Source organism: Podarcis filfolensis (genome assembly GCF_964270895.1).
Source record: "Podarcis filfolensis genome assembly, chromosome: 2".
NCBI lineage: Eukaryota > Metazoa > Chordata > Lepidosauria > Squamata > Lacertidae > Podarcis > Podarcis filfolensis.
The window spans coordinates 68,462,317-68,487,138 of NC_139605.1; the positions used below are offsets into that span (position 1 = coordinate 68,462,317).

General features: G+C 42.8%; 1 protein-coding gene and 1 long non-coding RNA gene across 22 annotated transcripts in view; one reads left to right on the top strand and one right to left on the bottom strand.

Moving 5' to 3' along the window:
• Window positions 1-22,096, bottom strand: part of ACSL6 (acyl-CoA synthetase long chain family member 6) — a 78,517-nt gene extending 56,421 nt beyond the window's left edge. For 3 of the 17 annotated variants that reach the window (XM_083600105.1, XM_083600118.1, XM_083600110.1), the window contains exons 1-2: window positions 18,466-18,568; window positions 16,345-16,494 (exon numbers count right to left, since the gene is read on the bottom strand). Coding sequence is in view for 8 of the 17 variants with exons in the window: in XM_083600116.1 (XP_083456242.1) it covers window positions 21,584-21,656 (73 nt within the window). In the remaining 9 variants the exon portion in view is untranslated. Of the gene's footprint in view, window positions 1-398; window positions 608-2,572; window positions 2,678-16,344; window positions 16,495-18,465; window positions 18,569-21,172 lie in introns of those variants that run through there. The other 14 variants (XM_083600111.1, XM_083600109.1, XM_083600103.1 and 11 more) reach the window with 12 other exon arrangements.
• LOC310756348 lies at window positions 663-5,962 on the top strand. 5 transcript variants are annotated; one of them, XR_014544817.1, is made up of 4 exons: window positions 663-716; window positions 2,037-2,138; window positions 2,702-2,960; window positions 5,335-5,962. It is a non-coding gene; the product is annotated as an uncharacterized lncRNA (long non-coding RNA). The 5 variants fall into 5 exon arrangements; XR_014544818.1 differs by having other exon boundaries at window positions 2,702-2,896; XR_014544819.1 differs by having other exon boundaries at window positions 2,846-2,960.
• Window positions 22,097-24,822: the final 2,726 nt, after the last annotated feature.

The window sequence follows — 24,822 nt, forward strand, 5'->3', positions numbered from 1 at the left end:
GTAATAATACATGCATAATGATCCAGTACGACTAATTGTATCTTTTTCATTGCAGCCAGTGTGACAGCAAGTATAATTAGCAAACAAGTGACCTATTTGTCACAGTACATTTCAGGTGCCTTTCCTACTATGCTGCTATCAAGATATAGTATAGCACAGGCTTTGAAACATGCTTTGCTACAAAAATAGTGATCTTCCTTCATTCTAAGCCAATAGTGACTACTCTGACTGGCAGCAGCTATCCAGAGTCTCACGCAGAATTTCCCCCCATTACCTACTACCTGATCCTTTTAACTGAAGATGCGATAGATTGAGCCTGTGAGCTCCTGCATGCAAACAACTGGGCATAGTTTGTCCCTTATGGGTCATAACACAACTTAAGAAGAGTCTCATACAACCTTGCATTTAACAATTCACCTGGCCACAGAAGGCAACAAGGAATCCCACGCAGGTGTTGATTTGCACGTTCCTAGCAGCAAAGAACAGCTCTGTAGTAGCCCTCACCACTTGAGCAACGTTAAAACAGGCTGTAAAAGTGGGCAATTTTAGGGTGACAGAAATATGCTCTCATTAGCATGTTTTACTGACACTGATCAGCTCAACTGTTCCATTATTACATCACAATCAGATGACTTAAGTTATAGTTCTTTCACAGTGTAATCCATTCTATGTAGGCACAAGGAAGTCCTGCTGAATTCAGTGGGACTTGCTCCCAGGTAAGCATCTATAGCCGGTATGTATGGGGCACCTTTGGATCGTCAGATGTTGTTGAACTACAACCCCCACCAGCCCTAGCTAGAAAGAGGACAGGGAAACCACTGGCTGAGAGATCCCACCATCCAAAGCATTCCACAGTTCCACTGTAGATAGGGTACCACAAGCTGTAGATACATTTCAGGTCTCAAAAGCTGGCATTAAGAGGTAGAGCTTGTTTGTACCCCTGTTTTTCTGGTTTTGTTTACATCGAGTAAGGCCAATGCTACCTTAATAGGCCCGAGAGCAATTATTCTTCTATTCATACCCAATTCAGTCCAAAGGTTTAAATTTATTGCTAAGGATATAGGTGGGGGAAAGAACTGGAAGATGCGCTTGAGGAGGCAAATGTATTTTGGGTCAACTGCTGAAAACTTTGCATTGCTAAGTCTGAGATACGCACACGACACTGTTCCATCGCTGGAAAGTGCCTCATACTTCCAAGTTTATTAATTAGCACTGTAAAACAGATGCTCCAAGTGTCCCTATTTTCCAGCAACAGTCCCAGATTTACAGAAGACGTCCCAATTTCTGATTTGATCCCAGAATGCCCCGCTTTTCCTTAGGACGTCCCTATTTTAATCGGAGAAATGTTGCAGGGCATGGTAGGAGATCCCTACTGTCATCAGAGGGTATAGAGTTATGCGACCCCTGAGCCAAGGAGATAAGTAACTATACAACCTTTAGAAGACATCTGATAGAGACACCTGCATATGGAAGGTTTTTAATGTTTAATGTTTTGTTGTGTTTTTATATATGTTGGAAACTGCCTAGAGTGGCTGGGGCAACCCAGTCAGATGGGTGGGTTATAAATAATAAACTTATTATTATTGATAGGATGTCCCTATTTTCATCAGAGAAATGTTAGAGGGTATGCAATGAGAATTATTAATAATCAATTGTCCTGGGGGAAACCACATGCAGGATGCTTCTAATACTACTTCTGGCTACCATCCTATGTAGATTTGCTTGGTTGTAAGCCCTGTTGGACTTTCTGCCCCCATGAAATTCAATGGTTGTTGTTTTTTATTACAGTGTTTTGCTAGATGGGGTGTGTGTGAATTGGCAGGCTTCTTTAGGAGAAATCAAACATTCAAGGGCTAACTAGCTTCCTGTTGTGTTATTCAGATCCCTCACTGAGATAAAAAAGACTGTTGTGAGTGTGTGCAATCCCGACTGTCAAGTGTTGTTTAATGCAGCAGGATATTAAAATTACAACTAGCCAAAGTCACCACTGAAGAGCAAATGCTTTGGGTTTGATGAAGTATTCATTGTTTCTGCAGGTGAGCACATTGCCTTTTGTGCTCATCTATTCACACACAACTAGCCACCTGGGGAATTGCTACCTAAAGAAATTCAACCTTTCTATAGCAACAGGTGGTGAGGTATTGTTGCTTTTAAGTCTACTGAGTTCATATGATAAGGCTTGTTTGGTGCTAATTTCCAACACAAGAGTTCCTGGAGTTAAGCTGCCTGACTTATGCCTGTATCCATAAACACAGAGAAGGACTGCTGGTGGGCATTAGGTGACAAAAGAAAAGGACTCTGCATATTCTCAAAGGCACTTTCTACTGCACATTTCAGGGCTAAACCCTAGCCGTGTAAATAGGTTCTGGAGAAGAGGCTGCTGAACCCTAGCTCAAACAAAGTCTGGAATTATTCATATGATAAGAGAAAATATATATAGCTGCTTCTCTGTTATTGTTCTCCGTAGGAAATACTTTAAAATGATATTGTAGTGCTTCTGTGGCTCTGTTCGAGTTCCAGCTTCTTATTTACTGTCTCTAACCTAAAAAAATGGTTAAATTCATGTCCTTACCTTTGTGCAGTGGCTTAGGAACCCTGCTGCTTCTGAGACTGCATTGTCAGCCATGTGCTGAAATATTATTCTCTTTGCAAAATAACTAAAGTCCCTTCTTCAAACATCCTTGGAATATTCTCAACACAGGAGCACAAATGGGAACAGGAGCCAGCAGATAAGTCCTCCTCCCTACACCAAATGCATGTCGAAGATAAATGGGTGCAACTGGCTTACACTTCTGAAATGAACAAGTTTTCTGCCTCTCTTCTTTTTTTTATGGGTCTTTTGCAGCTGGCCTAATCAGTTTGGAGCTGAGAACCTATGTTCCAAGAATATGGCCAGGTATTTACTAAGAATGCTTACTCATTGCTAACGTGATTAGGGAATATTTTAACACCAGCATTTGGTAGGTAGCCCTTGCTATCCCATTTGGTTTACTTTACATAAATTTAAAGAGCAAGTGTTTCAAGGACAGTTTAGTAGTTTGTATTTAGGAAATGCTGTTGTCACATATGTACAGTTGCTCTTTTTTTTTATTGGTTCCTGCTTGCATGACTTTAACAATTGCTTCATCTGAACACATAGTAAGTCATAATCTACATGCTTGGAGAAGCTGTACCTGGTGAATGTCTTCTGATTACAGTACATTACTTTTTAAGAATCAGAAGCCTTAAGGTGGGGATTCTTTTATGCATACATTCTACTGGTAAAGGAATATACAGACTTCCACATTACACAAAAGTCTCCATCAACTTCAGCATAAAAGCAGCAACAGTTATGCCCTATAGTTTTTAAACATACTAAAAAGGTTTACAGTGCCATTACTATCTATCTGAACAAACAAGAAAGGAGAATGACTGTGCTTTTTTAAAACATACTTTTCTGCCTACCTGACAAGTCCCAGTTAATTAAAAAGACTGCAACATTCTTTAATAACAGAATTGGCCCACATTCCTAGTGTTTCAGTTAATGAAGAAATGGCATCTTATGTCTTAGTTTTACACTAGTCAGTTTATAAACACCTCTCACATGAAAAAAGGCAGCTCTCTTCCCCACCCCCATCCCACTCCCCAAAACCCCCCAAAGGGTAGTGTTTCCAATTGGAACAGCCACCTCAACTATCTACATGCATCTCCAATACTTCTGGGACTCCAGGACCACTGCTACTTTATCTAGAGTGTATTTTACTCCAAATAAACTAATAACTTCACCTCCAGACAGTTAAAATAGAATTAGCTTCAAATAACCCTCAAAGATGTTAAATTACCTCCATTGCATTTTGAAAGAAGCCACACGCTACAAGTCTGCAAGCCTAACGCTAGAGAGAGGGTAATGGCTGCTCCATATGTATTAAAAAACAAAGAGCAGGAGGGGGGTTGCTGAACTAATGCAGTAGTTTCCTGTTATCTCTATTTTGTAAAGGAGAACGCATCTGAAACATTTTCACAGAATGGAAAGAAATATTACCACCTCTTAATGTCCACACATCATAAAGCAGGCCTAAAGTGGCTGCTTGCAAAGTTGGCAATTGCTGCTGGGTTTGCTACTTTATACAGTGGTACCTCGGGTTAAGTACTTAATTCGTTCCGGAGGTCTGTTCTTAACCTGAAACTGTTCTTAACCTGAAGCATCACTTTAGCTAATGGGGCCGCCGCGCCGCTGGAGCACGATTTCTGTTCTCATCCTGAAGCAAAGTTCTTAACCCGAGGTACTATTTCTGGGTTAGCGGAGTATGTAACCTGAAGCGTATGTGACCTGAAGCATATGTAACCCGAGGTACCACTGTATATATATAAACTATCCAGCCAGAAATTTAGGGTTTTCTTCTGAGTAACAGACTGTTGTTAAAGACAGGAATGCAGTACAGTGGTACCTCGGGTTACATACGCTTTAGGTTACATACGCTGAAGCAGGAGGCCCCATTAGCTAAAGTGGTTCTTCAGTTAAGAACAGTTTCAGGTTAAGTACAGACCTCCAGAATGAATTAAGTACTTAACCCGAGATACCACTGTACAAAGAAAGCAACCCATAGATTCACACTGACTGTGATACAAACATACAATAACAGTTTCAGATAGAACAAATGGGGGGACTTCCAGTCCATGGGCCTAGTTATGCCCACTAGCTCTCCCTACCTGACCTGTTCTCTATGCCAGGTATGGGGCAGGTAAAGATGCAGCTGGGCTAAAAAGGGACTTTCGGCTACCAATGATCAGCTGATTGTCAGAGCTTGCAGAGTGCTGTGATTTTCCTTATGTGGTTCGATTTCAAACTGTGGTCAACCAATCCCATTGTGATGTCAGGTGATTGACAGGTAGGCAGCCTCCTGCCTTTCAAACTTGGCCTACATGAGGCTGGGGTTATAAGGATCTGGTACAACAGCTAGATCCCCATCCCCGATGTAAGAAATAGCTCTCTTTCTGCATACTCACAAGCAGTTTAAACTCCACTAGTGTAAATGTAATAGAATGGTCTTTTCTCTTCCTTTTGCCATAGTTTTGCAATTCCTTATGTTTAATTGCACATACTTTTGTCTTGCTCATTCACGCATTGGGCCAGTTAATGCCATACAACAGCAGACTGCCATTGCACTCAGGTCTTGCTTGCCAACTTCCCATGAGCATCTGGTTGACCACTGTGAGAACAGGATGTTGGACCTGTTTGGCCTGATCCAGCCAGGTTCTTCTTTGGCTCCCATGCTCCTGCTCAGAGTGGCCATGCATCACACTTTACAATCCTCTGTTTGGAGGGGCTCTCAGAAAACTATTGTCTCTTCGAAGGTGTCCCCTGTTAGAGCGCTGTCCAGTCCAAGACTAGGAACTGTACAGAGAAGTCTTGAAGTTGCCCATCAACAGTCAGCAGCACCTGGTCAACAAACTGCTGAAACAAACCACAACTGGAAAGCCAAAGCCAAACCTTGGGTTCTCTACAATCCCCCGTTCCCACTTAACACCAAGCACTAAGGATTGTGGCTTGTTTTGACTGCTGGGGAGAAGCAAAGAGGGAATCATCTGCATGTTCACGACTTACTGTGACATGTAAGCAAGGACAGTATTGTGAGATCCTTCTGGAGCTCTTCATATTGATGTAACCTTAAACTTAGCTAATTTGGTTCTCATCCCTGACTCCAGGTTATTCGTGAATGTTAAAAGACCACCAGTCCTAGTCCAGCGCTTTGGGGGACTCCACTGCCTTCTTTACTCCATTATGGAAACCATCTGCTACCAGTTATTTAACCAGTTCCAAATCCATAAAAGCACCTGGCTGCTAAGTTTACTCAGCAGCTGGGAAGGAACTTTGCTGAAAGCCATTTGGAAGTCCAACTATATACTGTAATGGCAGCAGATCACCCCTATCTACATATGTATGTAGCACTCAAAGAATTCTAAAGGTTGGTGAGGCTTGAAAGGCTTGTTCTGATTTAAGCATTTCTCATACTTCCTTACTCACTGCATGAAATAACCGGATGAGATAACAGGACAGCTATTACCAGCAAAACAAAACAAAAACAAAAACAAAAAAAATGCAAATAGAAGGTAATTGCAGCAGGCAGAGAACACAGATGCAAAGCAGCTAAGACGTGAGAGAAATAAAATGCATTCATTAGGCTATTAATGGTAACCAGTGGAGCTGAATAAGGAAGGGAGAATTTATATTTTATTTGATGGGTTAGCTTCAGCACTTTAAATTTAGTCCTAGCTTTCAGTAGCTGCTTTCAGAAACTGTTTGACAAAGGTAGGAGCATGGCAAGGGCTACTTGAGCAGCATGCCCTACCAGGCTGCTCATCCACAGTAAGTCACTGTCTGTCACTGTCACAGTAAGTAAGCCATCGTTCAGATCAGGTGTTCCCAGCCCTCCACCCCAGGGGCCAAATGAAAATTGCTAGTTGTTTTGCTGGACAAACCCTGGAAGGTCAGTAGCCCAAGGTCACCCAGTGAGCTTTATGGCTACCGGTGGGGGGGTGGGATTTGAACGCTTGGTCTCTCCATTCCTAGTCTGACATTGTAGCCACTACACCAGAATGGCTCTCTAGGGTAGCCAATAAGACCTGCTTCTGGACCTTTAACAGTAACTTCACAGGCAAAGGCGGTGAAGCTTTTCTTTGCATGGAGTAGCAAAGGTGAGAAATTTTTCTTCTCTTTTAAAAAATATACTTAGTAAATATTTGTAATCTATAAACAAAGTAGTCATTACAACCATTTTTTCTTACCTCCTTATTACAAAAGGTTTGGGTCAATTTACCTTTATGCATTTAGCTTAGTTTTGCATTGAGCTCACTGTGTTCTGCAGGGCAGGGCCCTCTTGCAGACACCATCTTATCAGGAGATCTGTTCTGCACCATGTCTGAATGGAGCCTTTAGTGTGGTGGCACCCACCCTTTATGCTTCCCTCTATTGTCTTGTCAGCGCCTGCTGAAGACTTCCTCTATCACATTTTTTAAATGGATATCCTTATCCCAGTCTGCAAAAGTAAGTACTGGAACTATTTTTAACTATTTATATATATATAGAATTGGTTGTTATTCTTTTCCATTGATTTTTTTTTGGGGGGGGGTACCAGCTGCACTGAAAGCATTCCCACTCATGGTATGGGACATAAATAATAAAGAAAGGCAATGTAAAAGTCACAGGAAAAAGGCGGCAACACTAACAGCAGAGGTGCTTGGATATGATAACACTAGTGTTAGGAACAATATGAAAATGTGATATCAAGAGGGTAACAACTTCTATCAAAAACAGTGTTTTAAAAATAGATTACTGGCTGAATGTGAATTGGAGTTTAGTGCTCATACTCTAATATGTCTTCCCAGTGTAAAAAACACATAAATTAGAACATAGAGTTACAACTGCCTCTGCTGATAGCCCCTTGTAGTACTGTTAAGTACTGTAAAATCTGTTGGCAAAGCAATTGCAATTGCTGAGTATACATCTCTGAACAATACTTCATTTTTCATGTTGTAAAATTATATTACAAAAGGAATCTGTTTACCGGAAGCCTGGTCCATCTGAATTGGTACACCTGAACTGACATCATATACTTGACTTGCAAAAGGACGCAGCTGGTCCTTTGGTCTAAATCACTGAACCTAGGGCTTGCCGATCGGATCCCCGCGACGGGGTGAGTTCCTGTTGCTCGGTCCCAGCTCCTGCCAACCTAGCAGTTCAAAAGCACATCAAAGTGCAAGTAGATAAATAGGTACCGCTCTGGTGGGAAGGTAAACGGAGTTTCTGTGCGCTGCTCTGGTTTCACCAGAAGCAGCTTAGTCATGCTGGCCACATGACCCAGAAAAACTGTCTGCGGACAAACGTCAGCTCCCTCAGCCAGTAAAGCGAGATGAGAGCCGCACCCCCCGAGTCGTTCGTGACTGGACTTAATTGTCAGGGGTCCTTTACCTTTACCATACTTGGCTTGCAAGGCAACAAGTATTGTGCACCGCTGTTTATATTCTGACCCCTTACTGTTTACTTGCACCACCTGACAGACACACAGGGTGCTTCCAGATTCAGGGCCTTACATAGCAAATGAGCCATCCATTGCTATTCTGCTGCTTTCCAGAACGTACCTGGGCCATGTGTTTTTGTCCCACCCATGACTCTTTTGCCATTTGGGGCATGCACACCAGTATTTCTGTACGTGTGCAGCTGAGATCACTCAATGAAGAAGAAAAGAGGTGCATAATCCTTTGAATGAAACAAGCGGGAGGGGAAACACAGCTCAAATGGAAGCAAATCAAGGGAGAAATAGTATCAAAAAGGCATGGCTAAAGGTGAACAATCACAACAGTATTCCACCCCACCATGAAATATGTCAGGGTTCCTAAAGAACTACATTGACCCTACAGACAGCACAAACAGGCTTGGAATCAGATAATAATAGCCTCATATGCAAATTAAATGTTTTGAAGGGGAAGAAGCTTATTCCATGCGTCTTCAAACATCTCAGTTCTATCATCAGCTGCCCCGGCATATAACCACGCAGCACCAGATTCAGGGGCTTCTTTCTGTGGCTCTGCTGAGTGTTGCAAGATGTTGAGATAGAGCAGTCATGTGGGCCAGTATTATTAGGCTGACCTGGACTAGATGATCCTTTGGTTCCCTTCCAGCAATAAAATTCTATGATTTGTCTGATCAGGCATACAAAAACCACACAAAAAAATGATACACGGCACAAAAAGAGGTAGAGGAGAATCTTGATGGAGACCGGGCTCACCTAAAAAAAAACCCCAACACAGAGCCAGTAAAACCTATCTCCCCTCTATGTTAATAACAAGTAGTTATATTCATACGGCAACTGACCAAGAAAACAACTGGATGGTGCAGTCCATCATTGAAATGAATATTCACAAGATTCACCTGAAATCTGCTCAAGATTCAGAAACATTCCCAATTTTGCATTCAAATTCCTGAATAGGAAACAAGACACATTCAGGAAGTACTGCTCTCACTCTGAATTGGCTTTGTTTGCCCTCAGTGATGTCATCACACAGTCAAATCTGATTGGTTGCATGAAAACTTTGGAGGGTATTTCAGGAAATGAATTGGACTCCTGCCTACCACCTTTTTGTGCCTAAAATGTTCACAGGAAAACATTGGGTGCACCTCTATGTCAGTGGAATATTACGCTAAGCATGGAGATTCTACTTAAATTTGTGGATAAAGCTCTGACCATGAACAGTTGTCTAAAACCACCACATGCTATGGTAGGGAATTCCATATGTTTATTCTGCATTGTGTGAAAAAGCATTTCCTTTTGTTGATCCATCCTGACCCTAGAACCAACAATCATTTTCACTTTGCAGACTAATTCTAATATGTTACAAACAGTATTATTTTTTATACAAATTTTTAGTTTGTGCAAATGGATTGCCAATCAGCTGGCCTTTAGACTTGACAGAGGTACATCCCTCTCTTTTCCCATCTGTTGAATGCTGCTTTTCTTTCTCCTTTTGGAAAATAATTTCTTGAGAGTTGTTATGAATTTAACCGATACCTCAGAACTCCCCTCTATGGTAAAACAAGTAACAAGTATGGGAAGTATTAAAGCTCAGCTAAGTTACCAGACGGCTCATTCTTCAACCTCAATGGCTGAGAACTTTGCTTTTTCAGACGTGTTTGAGCAAACAGGGGGAACAGAGGATATGCAAATAGCTTCTCTGAATGAAACACAAGCCTGAATTGGTGTTGGCAGATCACAGTATCACACCACCCTCAGCAGCCTGTGAACTGAAAGGATTTTTTTAAACATTATTATTATTCAGATAGTTGGCTGAAAAAATCCTGCCAGAATAAAGCTGCTGTCAATGGACAACAAAAAATCCTTTCAGAAGAAAATAAAATTAGGGCTTAAGCATTACACTCAAGTGCAGCGAAGAGGTTATTTTCGTTCACTCAATCCGGAGGTTCATAGTTTTAAGTCTGTCTGTGTGTGTGTGTGTGTGTGTGAGTGTGTGAGTGAGTGAGTGAGTGAGTGAGTGAGAGAGAATGTGTGTGTGTTTGTTTCAAGGTTGTAACAAGATCTTCTTTCGCCTCTGTTTTGTCAACAAGTATACTAGGAAGGCCAATTATGAAACTAAATGCCTTCACAAATGCAGCAAATTATGTTTCCTACCTAGACATACATTAAAACAAACACCTAGATAACCTGAAATCTGCAAAATAATTTTGGAAAGACAGAGTCTACTAAAAAAATCTGTTTTACTAGTTTACTACTAATCTAGTAAACTAGTTTTGTAAACTGCCCTGAAACCAGATTTGTGTTCAGGGTGCTATCTTCTTCTTCTTCTTTGGTGATAACTTGTAGCTGAGTAAGATTGTCTTCCATAAACATGGTTTTAACAAGTGGCCAATTCTGGACCCACATGTCATTCCACTGTGGGGACATTGGTTCCTGGGCGGGAGTTGATCACAGTGTGGATTTGCCAAGCGTGCCTTCCTCTTAGCACATTTCTCCCTTGCATTCTGAGTCTGAGTGTCTTCAAAGTCCATGACACGGACTTTGATTATCGTCTTCCAAAGCAACTTCTCTATTCCAAACTTAAAAATGGAAAGCGTAATGCTGGTGGTCAACAAAAGAGGTTTAAAGTCTGTCTCAAGGCAAATCTAAAAAAATCTATATATTCCATATACCATGGAAAGCTTGGGAGGCCCTGGTCTAGAGAATATATAATAAAGATCAGCTCTCAGAAAAGCAAACTGAGTTGGACTGTATTTGCCTGCCTTACTCTGTGTTCTTTGTGAAGGAACATAGTGCATCAAGCAGTGTCAAGCAGAACCTACTGGCCCACACAAGAGAAGAGAAAGGAGGGAGGGAACGAACATGACTTATTGGGTTTCAGCAATGGAAGGAATTACTCAAAAATGTTGCAAATCCATACAGGAGGCTAAACAAGGTCTTTTAAATACTTGGGCCTAAATCCAGTGTGGCAAAAATACTTGATCATCTGAACATGCCTCTTTAGCAAGCATATTTGTTTTCAAGGTGCTTTGTGGCAAGGGTGCATTTTGTGGAAGTTTTGTCTCTTATTACATAGGGCTAGACAACCCAGTGGTAGCCTCACACTAAGACAATATGTTGCCTACTGAGCATAGGAAAAACAATATTACACATTTTCATACTGTCCCCCAAATCATCAAAGTTAGTGTGTACAATGGTACCGCAGGTTAAGAATTTAATTCATTCTGGAGGTCTGTTCTTAACTTGAAACTGTTCTTAAACTGAAGCACCACTTTAGCTAATGGGGCCTCCTGCTGCTGCTGCTGTGCTGCCGGGGCACGATTTCTGTTCTCATCCTGAAGCAAAGTTCTTAACCCGAGGTAATATTTCTGGGTTAGCGGACTCTGTAACCTGAAGCGTATGTAACCTGAGGTACCACTGTACAGTCCCGCATGTGTAAAAGACATCTACAATGAGGAAAACCATAGCAGTGTGCATATCTGGAGGTCAACAGACCAGTGAACTGGAGACCTGTGTAACAAGAAATTTCCACAAAGCCTCCTCTTTTAAATAAGTGGAGGAACAAAACATCCCAAATGCTACGAAGAGAAGTGTGAGCCCCTAACCTCAAGCGACCCTGCCATCCCTTATACTGACAGTAATAGAAGGTGCTTTTTAAGTTTTTCCTGGGTTTTGGCATGATCAGCACAAATTCAGCAGTGCTGTTGAAACAAGAGCAGGTGCAGATTGCAAGCAATGGTTGGCTCTTGTAGCCTCAGTCTCACAACAGCAACAACTATTATTGTTAGATCTCTCAAGGTGCTGGTGGAGATGCCGTCATCATGGAACCAGACGCCAGCCAGGAACTTAAAAGTAATCAGCTTTATTCTAAACTTCTGCTGTAGAAATAGATTAATGGCTGGCTTACTACTTGCTTTTTTGTGGGTGTATGTGTTTGCATACAAGATAGAGAATGCTAATATGTACCACCCTACATTTCATCTTAAAAGATGCAAACTTTGTCACTACATAAAACCACTCTCCAACATCATGCTTTACGTAACAAGAGCAAGTCAGACTAGCACCTGGGAGACCAGGGTTCAAATCCTCACTTGGCCGTGAAGCTCACTGGGTGACTCCTGGGCCATTCACTGTGTCTCAGCCTAACCCACCTCATTCTGGACTCAAATTAATTTAAACCAACTCAAACAGTAAAAATGTGAACGCATTGAAAGTCAGCAACATTCACTTCTGTTCTGCATTATATTACTGTTGAAATTCAATTAAATTTAATCACAAACTTTGCATAGCCACTCAGGAATGTGCATACAAGGGAACTTGCAGCAGCAAATTCCACCTGTTTTGTGGCTGAAGCAACAACACAGTGATATAATGTATGTTGTTCCCATTCCACTGCAACATAGTTGAATTCCTTGCCTTTGGCATGAGTTCAAATCAGTTACTCTTTCCGTGGATATTCAGTTAATTCAGTTTTGCCATCTGTCTCCTAAGCTGGGCCTCTATTTTCATTATTCAAGCCTAGCTTGGGGTGGGGGGGAGGGCGCAGAGAGAGAAGGGCAAGCATGTGGTTTAGAAAATGTATTTCCATGAGTCCCAGACACATGAAGCTGTCTATGAAAACCAAGCAGACAGGAGAGTAAATGCCTCTTGCAAGGTTTAAGAAAAGAAAAAAGAGGAAGATACAAAGGATAGGAGAGTAATGATGCAAATTAGCCGGCTTATTTCTGTGTTCTAGGAAACCTTGGGGTTTTCTAGAAGCTTTTCAAGGGTTCCCAGTGATAAAAATCAGTAACGACAAATTAGTTGAAAAGCAGCCTGCCCTGCTACTAATCTTCTTCTGCAATTTGCTGCTGCAGTGGAGCAGCGATGCCCAAAACTTATCTAGGGAACCACCATAGCTCAGTGATGGAGTATCTGCTTTGTTTGCAGAACGTCCCATGTTCAGTCTCCAGCATCTCCAGGTAGGGCTAGGAAAGACCCCTGGAGAAGGGGTCTGAAACCCTGGACAGCTGCTTCCAAGTCAGTGCAGGCAACACTGAACCGGATGAATTAAAGGGAGCTTCCTATGTTCCTGTTGCCCGAGGCAGAGCACCAAATGGTGTTGCCTCCAATCATATCAAGGTATACAGTACCCCTGAACATGCACAGATCTGGTTTTAAAGGAATGTTTTATTTCAGGTGAGGAGGGAAGTGGCCACAATCCAAACTACTAAACCACCTGCCTTCTTTTGCTGTAGAGCCAAAGACACATGCCCCCCAAATCCCACAGAACTGAGGTGGGACTTTACCAACACTTAATTCTGATGACTGCATCACTGAGTACTATATTAAGATACCCTTTATAAGGAATCCCTGGCATTATGAATATAAATTCATGTTAGGGATGGTGTGTGTGTGTGTGTGTGTGTGTGTGTGTGTGTGTGTGTTAAGCAGAAACACACTTTGCATTTGGTCTTCCAAATAACCTTCTTAATAGGGAAATTTTGGTATCTGGAAAAATATGAATTTGGGCTTGTTGCTTGTCTGTTAGCTGGAAACCTTGGGAGATATTTCCTTCACAACTTCAATATTATCTCCTCAGGATGTTAGCACTACTAAGCACCACCACAATGAGCACAAAATCCTATTAAATCCTGCCCTCTATCTACAGCTCCCAAACCAGCCATCCCTTGACATCTCATTGTTTCTGGCAGTAACACCACTAATAGAAAATATAATGTGCCATTTTGACACAATCCTCAGGCCTCATGTTGCCAGAACCACTAATTGATGCCCATGTATTTTCAGAGCAGTCATCCACCCACCCCCGCCAGCACTGGCTTAAAATGAATTTTCAATGGGTTCTCGTTCTGATGTTTTCTAGGTGGGTGTGGGTGTGTAGCAGAGGCTAACAATGTTTTGCTCCCTTTGCACAACCATCAGAATTTTTTTCTGTTGTGCTTTCAAAAACTGAATCTGCTAACACTTCTTTTTCCACTCCTCTACTGTTGATTTTTTTTTACTTTGCATTTATCATTTTTATTTCTTTTATTATATATTTTAATGGTAGTAGTTTTATATCATATATGCTGCTTCAGAAATGTATTTTGAAAGATGGTATAAAAACTATTAAATAAATAAAATCCACAACAGTACCAGGTGTGGAGGCTCCAGTAACATCCTGTCATTGTAGACCAAGTAGTAAACCATTAACAGTGCTGTCCTATACATCCTTCAGAAGAAGTAAGTCCCACAGAGTTCACTGAGACTTACTCTCAAGTAAGAAGTAGTAACAAGCTTATTGTTTAGCTGTAAGCCATAACAAAAACAAAAGGAGCATTCAGACTTGAAGTAACAAATCGGGCTCTTAATTTCCTGGCCAGCACAAAAGGAAACACACAAAGTAACATAGTTTTCATTCTCAACATCAAAAACCATATAAATGCTTTAAGAAAGAATGTTGTAGGACTAAACTCAAACAAATACTTTTCACAAAGATCCTTATGAAGAGGACACTGAGTCATGTAAGGAACAATATTCTCTGTAAACCTTTTACCAAAACACACAAAAACACTGTTCCAATAGTAATTTCTTCTAAAGGGCATCTAAAAACACGAATGTTTACTAATTCAGCAAAAACAGTTTTAGGCTTTAGCAGCTCAACTTATGCAAATAATTTTTGTGTGCGTCCCTGTTCATATGTGTTTGGAGAGAGGAGAGAGACAAGAATAAAAGTTCTCCTGCCCATAACAAGAGTTTGAAGGCGTTACTATGATTATTACTAATACTGTTGTTGTTGTTATACTTTAATCCCAATCTTCCTTGAGAATCTCAATGTACATCACAAGTTAATAATGAGAACAATAAGAAACAGGGGGCAAATAATAATTATGGCAATAGCTTAAGACTCCAACTAAGGGACTGTGGTGCTACGAAAACTTTTTTGGCGATTAATCCCTGTAGCTGCTTTTTAATTAAAACTCAGTATTAGGAACCTGCTCAGCTAGGCTGGGTCCGTAAACCAGTGTCTAGGGAAACTGATGGGGCAGTTGGGTAAAGTCTGCAAAAGATTACTGTGGAAAACTCAAGAGAGCTTTCACTAATCCAAGTTGCAGAACGCACTTCCCCCTAGTGGAAAGAAAGCATAATCAAAGTCCAACTTTAAGCTATTATCAGAAATACAGAAGATTCCTGTTATTCATATGTGAATGAGAAACTATTGGGATCATCAATGATTACCACACAGTGGACATTATTACTTTTTATTCTATCCATATATTAGCATATAAATCTTTCTTTGAATAAAGAGACAGAAAGGCTGATTTCAAATTTAGAAATGGTTGTAGCTTTTAGAATTGCAGTGAGAAAGTTCCCCTGGAGTTTCTTATTTATTTAAGAAATTTCTGAGCCACCTTTCAAAATGCTATATTTTCCCCAAGGCAGCTTACCATTTCTGATGTAATCAGTTAAAACATATACAGCATTAAACTAATAAGCGACCCAATTAGAAGTGGCTTGCCAGGTGGGGTGGAGCAGCTACACTAGCTTCCCAGCAAATGGGTCACAGTTGCTTAATTGGAGGGAGTGGAGGAGGCAGCAGGGAGGTTGGTGCAGTGCAAAGGCATCAGCAGAGCTCCTTCTCGTGTGTTTGCACCACCACCTTGTTCCTCTCCCTTCTGGCAAGTAATAGTAATAATAATAATAATAATATATATATATTATTTAGACCCCGCCCATCTGGCTGGATTTCCCCAGCCACTCTGGGCAGCTCCCAACAGAATATTAAAAACACAATAAAACATCAAACATTAAAAACTTCCCTAAACAGGGTTGCCTTCAGAAGCATTCATTTTCATTTGTTTGAAGAGGGTTAAATGATGTTGCATCAAGTCAATTGTTATCCCATACTTACCAGTGCATTTCCCCATCACTTTCCTTACTGCAAACATTCAAATATCTCCTTTTTGCTTCCAAAGTGGATTTGTGGCAAAAGAGGAAAACAGCCTCAAATCCACTTTCGTGAGTGGCAGTCAATCACATGCCATAAGGATATCACATGACTGACAGGTACGCAGACCTGGCCACCTGTCAGAGTTCAAAAGGGTCTTACTATAATTGTGGTCACAGTGAGGACATTTGAAGTCCATTTGCACACATGGTTTGCATCCAAACCATACCTGCTGCAAGCAGAGAGAGCATGGCTATATGAAGGCAGATTGCCAATGCTTGTGGACAATGAGCCCCCTCAACTCTACTAGGGAGTTACCAGTGGGGAACCTCTTAGTTTTGCCAATCCCTGTGGGGATCACTGTCTAATCAGCAAACTCCCAATTGTCCTCACCTTACATGTCCTTACCTGCCCCACACCTTTATCTCACTCTTCTAGCAACTCCCACAAAGACCGTGGTGCCCTGAATTAGCATCTAGGATCAGTGATGGACTGGATGAAAGTGAACACAGTCAATCCAGATTAGACAGAGTTGGTAACATTTGGGGAGTGAGACACCTGTGGGCAGGTTAAATTGCTTTGGTTAGAATCGTACAGTTCCTAAAGATTCACTTTGAAGTTTAGGCAAACTTCAGTACTTGACATTACACTGAGAATCCCTGTGACCTATAATGCCTTTGATTAGTTTTGGTTGAGACACCCACTGCGGACACTGCTGGAAGACAGAGACTGGCTTCTGTCATTCATGCTTCAGTTACTTCTAGATCAGATTACTGTGATGTGTTTTATGCAGAGATGTCCACGTAGAAACGTCAGCTAGTGCAGACGGCTGCTGCCCAACTGTTAACAGAGATGGGTTAGCATGGTCATATTACACCAGCTGAAACATCTGAACTGCTTCACATCTCTTTCACAGCTAATTCAAGAATTGAGCTATAAAGCTCTGTATTGCCTGTATCTTGATTATTCAGGGAAGAAAACTTTATTAAATAACAAAAAAACACCAGCAGGAGTGCCAATGGGCAAAGGCAGTGTTCTCAGGTAAGCTATAGGACTGCAGTCTAAGCATGGATCAGTGCGTAACCTTTGCCAATGTTTTTAATTAGTTCACCCATGTTAACAAATATGTGTGACATGAATACTACAAATCTCCAGTTTAAGCTTCCCTTTCATTATAGCAGCTGTAGAGGGACACTGAAACTGTATCATCCTTTTCAAGGACATTTAGTTCTTCAGCCTTGGAGCATTTAACAGAACTAAAGCTATATGATAAAAGGAGAAGGGAGGGAGAAGAAACCAATAAAACTTAGGCTGTGTTCACATTCCCATTTACTATGCACTGGCTTTGCTTCCAGTGCTGGATTTACATGACCTTGTCCAAAATGCTTAAGTATCCTTTCTTATGAGCTACTACTGTTCTATGTCAAACAAGCATCATACTGCCAGGTGTCCTTAAACTCCAGCCAAGGTGTGAGCACCTCTGCTTAGGGTAACAACATCTGTGTCCTCAGCACTCCCTGGTGCATACACAGACAACTGAATTGAAACCATGTTTATGTGAACAGATGGGGGGGGAGCTGTGAAATGCATAGAAAACAGCTTCACTGTGCTATAAGGTGGGAATGCAAACATGCTCCAAGTCTTAAAGCAGGGTTGGGGAATTTGTGTCCCATCAGATGTTGTTGGACTACAGCTCTCATCACTGCCTGTGCTGGTCTGGGCTGATGGCAACTGTAGTCTAATAACATCTGGAAATCCAAAGGTTCCCTGCCCCTGTGATAAAGGATTGCATCAATTAATCCTGCATCATCTCCACCCCTGGTTTCACATACCATAAAAGTCCAACCAAGTTAGTACTACTGGCTAAACTCTTGGGCTTCATTTAAACCAGGTTCTTTCAAACAATCTGTTTTCTGGGGCTGGAATTTATAAAATAATAGGAAAGAGGAGAGAAACGCTCACCATCTGCAGTGCTTCCCCTTCACCACTGAGGAATTATAAGCAGCTTTGCCACATTTGTGAGGAGAATGATGGTTTACAATAAACAACGAGTTGCTCATTCAAAACATCTAGTACAGTTCCCTAAGCTTTGGACTCTGTAATGGCCAGCATGATGATGCAGGTGGGGCTGTACTGCTGGCCTGGCTTCCCAACACTGCTTAATACTGCCGGTTGTCAAGAGGGCGGACAGTGAGGAGTGCAGTACAGTGCAGCAGGAGAGCCAATCCAATGCTCCCAACACAGAACCTGAACTGCCTGCTGCCTTGCCTCTCCACCCTCTTGGTAACCAGCAGCAGCAATGCAGCCCCACCTACTGCTACTGGTTGGACTTCATCTCCCATCAGCCCCAGCCAGCATGGCTAATGGTTAAGGTTGGTGCGAGCTGTAGTCCAACAACATATAGAGGACACTACACGGGCTATTTTGGTACATTGGTATTAGCTGTTTTCCAAAACTTGGGCTGTTCCTGGGGTGGGTGTTGAAAACATGGCTATGACATGGTTTGTACAACCTCAAACTTTGGCTTACCAGCACCATTTGTGGGCTTCTGGAGAGAGGCTCACAGCTGCTTTGCTCTTCCCCACACTTTTTACTCCTGTGCTACCCTGAGCTAAAGCAAGGCTTGGCTTAGTGCATCATCTATGGCTCATTGTTACACTCTCTCTCCTTGGCTACAGCTCTTTGTGACTGAGGATGTCACCACTAGCAATTCCCAGCAAGGTAGAGGCAGATCATAGCCATCACAGCTAGTAGCTTTTACATTAATTTGTCTAATCTTCTTTTAAAGCCATCCAAACTAGTGGCTAGAAAATTTCACAGTTTAACTAAGCCTTTCAACATTCCTTTTGAATGTTTCAACATGCAGCCTTGTTGGACATACCTGAGCCTTGTAACTTTTCATCAGAGTTGCTCCAATAAAAAGCAATTTTGTCCTGCCTTTCCATTTTAAAACAAATAGCACAGCTATGGGAGTAATATATATGATGCTGTATGTCATTTTAAGTTGGTGGGTTTGATAATATCATCATTTTAATTGTGTGTTGGGGTTTCTGTAAACCTTCCTAGATCTTCAGGACAGAGGGCAGTATAGAAGTTTAATAAATACAGAAATTATTAAAACACTTAGGTTTGTATTCAAAGCAGAGTTCTGTTGGCACAGCTGCACTTCTGTTTCCTCTCCTGCCCCCATGAGCTCTCCCCCCCAAAAAAAATTTATTCAGGGGAGTCCCCAAACCCATCCCCTCAAAACAAGACACAATAAAATCTAACTACCTAGGACTAACCACCTAAAACTAGAAGAAATACTGTAATATTAAAGGACAGGTCATTGGCAGATGCAGCACACATTTTTAAAAACAACAATTCCATTACATTTCAGGGCCTCAGCATGTACTAAAAGAAAAAGTTTATGTAAAAGGGGGGGCCCCTAAGGGCAGCTCTATACTTAACTACAAATGATCAATTATTGATTCCATGCCTGCATGACTCAGAGGCCTGGCTAGGCTTTTCCGAAAGAGAATATGGCATAGTATGACTGGGCAAACATTTAGCTTCCAAGTATCCAAGTACCAGTTTTAGATCTTTGAGTGTTTGCTTGCAATGAATAGAACCAGAATTCTTTGGGGTACCAGCATTAACTTATCACAGAAACAGCCCCCAGGCCTTGCAGTAATTAGCTGATCTGGAGGTTGTAATTTATCTCCTTGCTGTGCTGTCGCCTCATCACATGAGCACGAAGCAGAGATCACATTCCCAGCCATATATCTCAAGTGTCACCCATTGTGCAGGATCAGATGTAATGTAAGCAGTAAAGCAACAGCAAGGAAATATGCCTCTGAGCACATGCAAAGTGCTTCAACCGCTAAGGGTATCACTATTAGCCCCACCCATGTAAGATTACAGAATAAGACTTCCTGGAGCATTATGAGATGTTATGAGAGTTAAGACGGAACAAATGCTTTATTCCCTGAGAAATGCTACATAAAACAGCAAGAACATTCATTTGAAATACTCTTCTCCTTCCTGCCTTACCTCATTGGCGTTAGGCCCCACGCTCAAGCCTTTGCTTCTGCAGCCAGCTGACATGACCAATACAAGCAGACAAAGTGAAAGAGCTCTGGGGTCCAGGTGGTGCATAGGCTGGGGCAGGGTCTCTCTTGGCTGGAGCTGCTAAGTGAGCTAATTTTGCTTTCTGTTGCCTCAACCTCAACAGTTCATACATATTGGTCCTTTCCTATGCCTCTGCAAGAGGACTCTGTTGTGATGGCTTCAAGCCATAGATTTCACCAGCAAGGCTGGGGGGACATGGCAATGTGTAGAGTAACAGCAAAGAAATAAGCCTCTGAGTACATGCAAAGTGTTTCATACATATTGAGAATAAAAAAGCAAGTCTTCAAACAATTGCTGGCATGAGTTCCTAAATTTATCTTTTTTAAGACATGAGACGTGGCAACAAAATCTTTTTTCCTCCTTCCCCCCATCCCACAATATTATTATAGCGCCACTAGATTTCCACCATGCTGAAAAGAATTTGCTAGCCATTTAGATGATGCCTCCCCCACCCCAACGCAGGCCAACAAGAGGAAATATTGGCACATCTAAGTGCCTTTCTGTGGCTTTGCATGCCCTGGAGAGAAACAGAGTTGCCTCCTACACGGATGGAGGGGAGGCAGGAGCCTAGCATTAATTCCCATGCATTTATTTTAGCACCAGAAAATAAATTCAGCTCATGTGAACTATGGTTCTCCCTTCATAGCAGCAACACCCACTCAACACAGCAAAGATCTTTGCACCAAAAAGAAGTTGATCTCAACCCATCACCTACAAATGACAAGGAGTTACAGATTCCTAAAGGCTGCCCTTCTCCCTCACCTCCAGAGTGTTCTATTTCAAATCATTGCAGCAGATTACACCATTTAAAACTGAATCTGTCAGGCGCTGAAGAGGATCGCAGCTATTCCGGGGTCCCGCTAATCCTCTTTGTCTGATCCCATCATCTTTAAAACATTGACCCATCATTAATACTGCATGCAGCAGCCACACACAACTGCAGATTCCTTTTTGCACCCATACACACACCCATATGCATTATCCTATACACTCAAAAGAGAGCATCTTGACCCCGGTGCAGGCAGCGAAATCACAGCAGATAACTTATGTAATCTTTTCCCTTTTTTTCAGGCTCGCCCAGCATTGCTGAGCTTTCCAAATTCCTCCACACAATAGGGCCCAATACCGCAGAAGGATGACATCAAAGGCAGCAGCATCCCTCGCAGCCTTCCTCTTCTCCTGCCCTGGTCCTTCCGGAGGGTCTGGGGGAAAACACATCCCAACGACGGCGCTCATGTCCAGGAGATCCGAGAGAAGCAGCTCAAAGCAGCAGCAGCGGGACACGCCGACGAGCCGCTTCCATGGAGGCCGGGAGAGGTGTGCGGGGTTGGATTGAGGTCATTTCCAAAAAGGAGCCTCCCCGCGCACACCCTCCGTCTCTTTCCGCTTTTGTTCCGTTTTCCCTCGCAGCGAGGGGCATGGGAAGCGGCGCCCGAGATAGGTGGGGAGGGGGGGGGGAGAGAGAGAAACCGTAGGAAAGCGAAGGAGCGGGATGGCGGGGAGGGGAGCGAGCGAGCGAGCGCCGAGGCTGACTTACCCACGAAGAGCCAGATGGAGCCACCAGACACTAGGAAGAAGGTGAGCATGCCTGCTGGAGCCGGCTGCAGCATGGGCGGCCTGAAGCGAGAGCGCAGCTTGAGGGGGGGACTGCAGCAAACTCACTGCAGTGACTGAGGGAGCAGCAGCAGTCGAGGCAGCGGCGACGGGGACTGGCTGGCTCTCGCTGCTCCCAGGCGCAAGCCTGCCCGCCCGCAGCAGCAGCAGCAGCAGAGGAGGTTATTTTTAGCCGCGCGCCCGCCGCCCTTCTTTGCACCGGCTCCTCTTGGAGAAGGCGAGGCCGCGTCCCGGCTTGGCGGCGCTAAGAGGATGCCAGGCTCGCGCGTGCTGCCGCGGTGCATGCGTACAAGGCGGCAGACATCAACGCTCAGCTCTCGGCCCTCCTTTCTCTCCCCTGTCCTCGCCTTTGCCCGCCGCCCCCTTTGGGGAGTCCGGCTGAGGCGCAGGAGGCAGGCAGCGGGAGGCCCAAGAAGGCGCCGGTAGTCCGCCTTGCAGGAGGGCAAAGGTCAAAAGAAGCCAGGCGCTTTACAGACAAAGAGGCTGGGAGTCGCCTCAGAGCAGGCCCCAGGCATGAGGCGAAGCAGCAAATGCTCTGTCCTCCCCTGCAAGTTAAGTTACCAAATAGCTGCTCTCCTGACACCTCAGACATTAAAAAAATAAAAGACCCCACAAAGCATTTCTCCCTGAGAAGAAAAATACTGTAATGATGCATTAGGGAGCCAGTTTGTTGCACTTTCCTGACGCCCACAATTAGCTGCCAGAGGCTACTGCCTCCCAATGCCTAAGGGTTGGGCCAGCAGGCGGCAAACGCCCAAGACTGCAGTGGTCAAATATATGCTTTGGGGTCTCTACAACTGGTTTCGGGCATTACAAAGCCAGGCCAGCTGCTGCGGAGTGAGCCAGTACAGTGGTACCTCGGGTTAAGTACTTAATTCATTCCGGAGGTCCGTTCTTAACCTGAAACTGTTCTTAACCTGAAGCACCACTTTAGCTAATGGGGCCTCCTGCTGCTGCTGCGCCACCGGAGCATGATTTCTGTTCTCATCCTGAAGCAAAGTTCTTAACCCAAGGTACTATTTCTGGGTTAGCAGAGTCTGTAACGTGAAGCATATGTAACCCAAGGTACCACTGTACTGTATTGGCAAATGCACCCAAATGATACTTGGATTTTTTTTATTATTATGTGCAACATTTTGTTACATTTTTTGTTGCATATTTTTCATGTTTATATGTACTGTGTTGCTGTTGTTTTAAACTAAGCAATAAACCAGCAAACAATAAAAAAGCAATACATAAAGCAAGTTGGACTTCACTTCAAATGGTTCAGTAGAAAGCACCTAAGGTGAGTCATGGTAACAGCACTTTCATCATACAAATATATGGTAAAAATAAATAAAAATCAAGAAATGGATCCCTAAATGCATATTTGGGCAAAGGTGGGTTCTGAGTCAGGAAAGGTTGAAGATAAAGAGCTCAAGGAGGCTGTCACATGGGAGCTGAATTCCTGTCATCAGCCCTGAACCTGTAAGTATGTCTGATCACTGAGAATTTGATAAGAATCCTGCATATTGTTCATGGTCTTCTTTGGGCAGCATCTGGAGAAAACAGATTTGAGTTATTCATTATTAAATTTCAGCAACCCCAATAGTCTCTCTGGAGATTAATCTCTCAGGGTTTGATTGCATTCAGCAAAAGCTACCCAGAAAGGGGACAATGAAACATACTAGGAATAGCTATTCAGTGTAACATATGAAAAACCTTTGTGTGCCATTAAAAGATTGCAATAGCAACCAAAGGCCAGTGAACCGGGGTGGTGTAGTGGTTAGAGTCTGGACCAGGACTTGGGAGACCAGGGTTCAAATTTCTACTCAGCCATGAAGCTCACTGGGTGACTTTGGACCAGTCTGTTTCTCAGCCTAACCTACCTCACAGGGTTGTTGTGAGAATAAAATAAGAAGGAAGAAAACCAAATACTCCACCTTGAGCTCATTGCAGGAAAGGTAGGATATAAGTTCAATCAAACAAACTGCAGTGTAGAAGTTCCTCGGTCTCTTTATCTCTCAAACCAGGGTCAGAGCACTGGTTTCTCTGCAATCCACAGTGGCAAAATCCTTATTGTATCATTTTCCAAGACAAAGGCAATGATCAAGAATGCGCCCCCCCCACATCTTTTATGTGAATGTAAAATCTATACTGTACATTTATTTTTTTCTTTCCTGTTTTCTAATGCCGCTTTTCAAAAAACATTCTCACGTGTCCACAAATAGCAAAACAGAGGCTCAAAGGTGTTGTTAGTGTTAGTGAATGGAAAAATGCTCTTAGTCTCTAGAGACGGAGAGCAACATTATTATTTAAACCAGAGTACCACAGATGTCTGTGTAGTATGAAGGTCAAACAGATGGTAGGCACTTGAGGAGTTAGAGCCGCACTCTACCTTCAAAGATGTCGTAGCGGCATAGCCTTTAAAGTCAGTAGTACTTCAAAACGCAGGTGAGAGGCTGCATATTTTAAATGCTTCTGCCCCAATTAAAAGAACATCAACAAGCCCTGCATTTAGAAAACTAGAATGGCATGTTTTCTCTTGTTAGGGACAGGAATTAGATACAGTTGTACCATGGAAGTCAAACAGAATCCATTCCAGAAGTCTGTTTGACTTCCAAAATGTTCAGAAAAGTGCGGTTTCTGATGGGCTGCAGGAAGCTCCTGCAGTCCATTGGATGCCGCAGAAGCCCAGTCGGACATCCGGGTTCCAAATAACATTCTCAAACACTCACTTCTGGGTTTGCGGCGTTTGGGAACCTAAACGTCCAAGTACCAAGGCGTTTGGGATCCAAGATACAACTGTACTAAACTTCTGAAAACAGAAGGGATGGATATTACCTGCTCTTGTCTCTGTCTGAGACAGGACTACATATATTCCTTCATGGAGCAAAATGCCTGCACCCACTCCCATAGATACCTTTTTACACAACACAAATCAACCCAGGATTCTCATTTGTGTGTTCATTGAGTATCTTTATATTCATGTGTTTCCACTCTGGCATTTGTTTCCTTGGGTATCGGGGCGGGGGGGGGGAACCAATATTGAACAATGTGCTTTGAGTCAGATGATAACAGAACTAATAAAAATGCAGTACTCGGAGAGGAATGTGCTGAATAAAATCTTTGCCATCAGCTGTGTCATGGAAAACTCGACTCAGATTGCCCTTGCACCTTCTT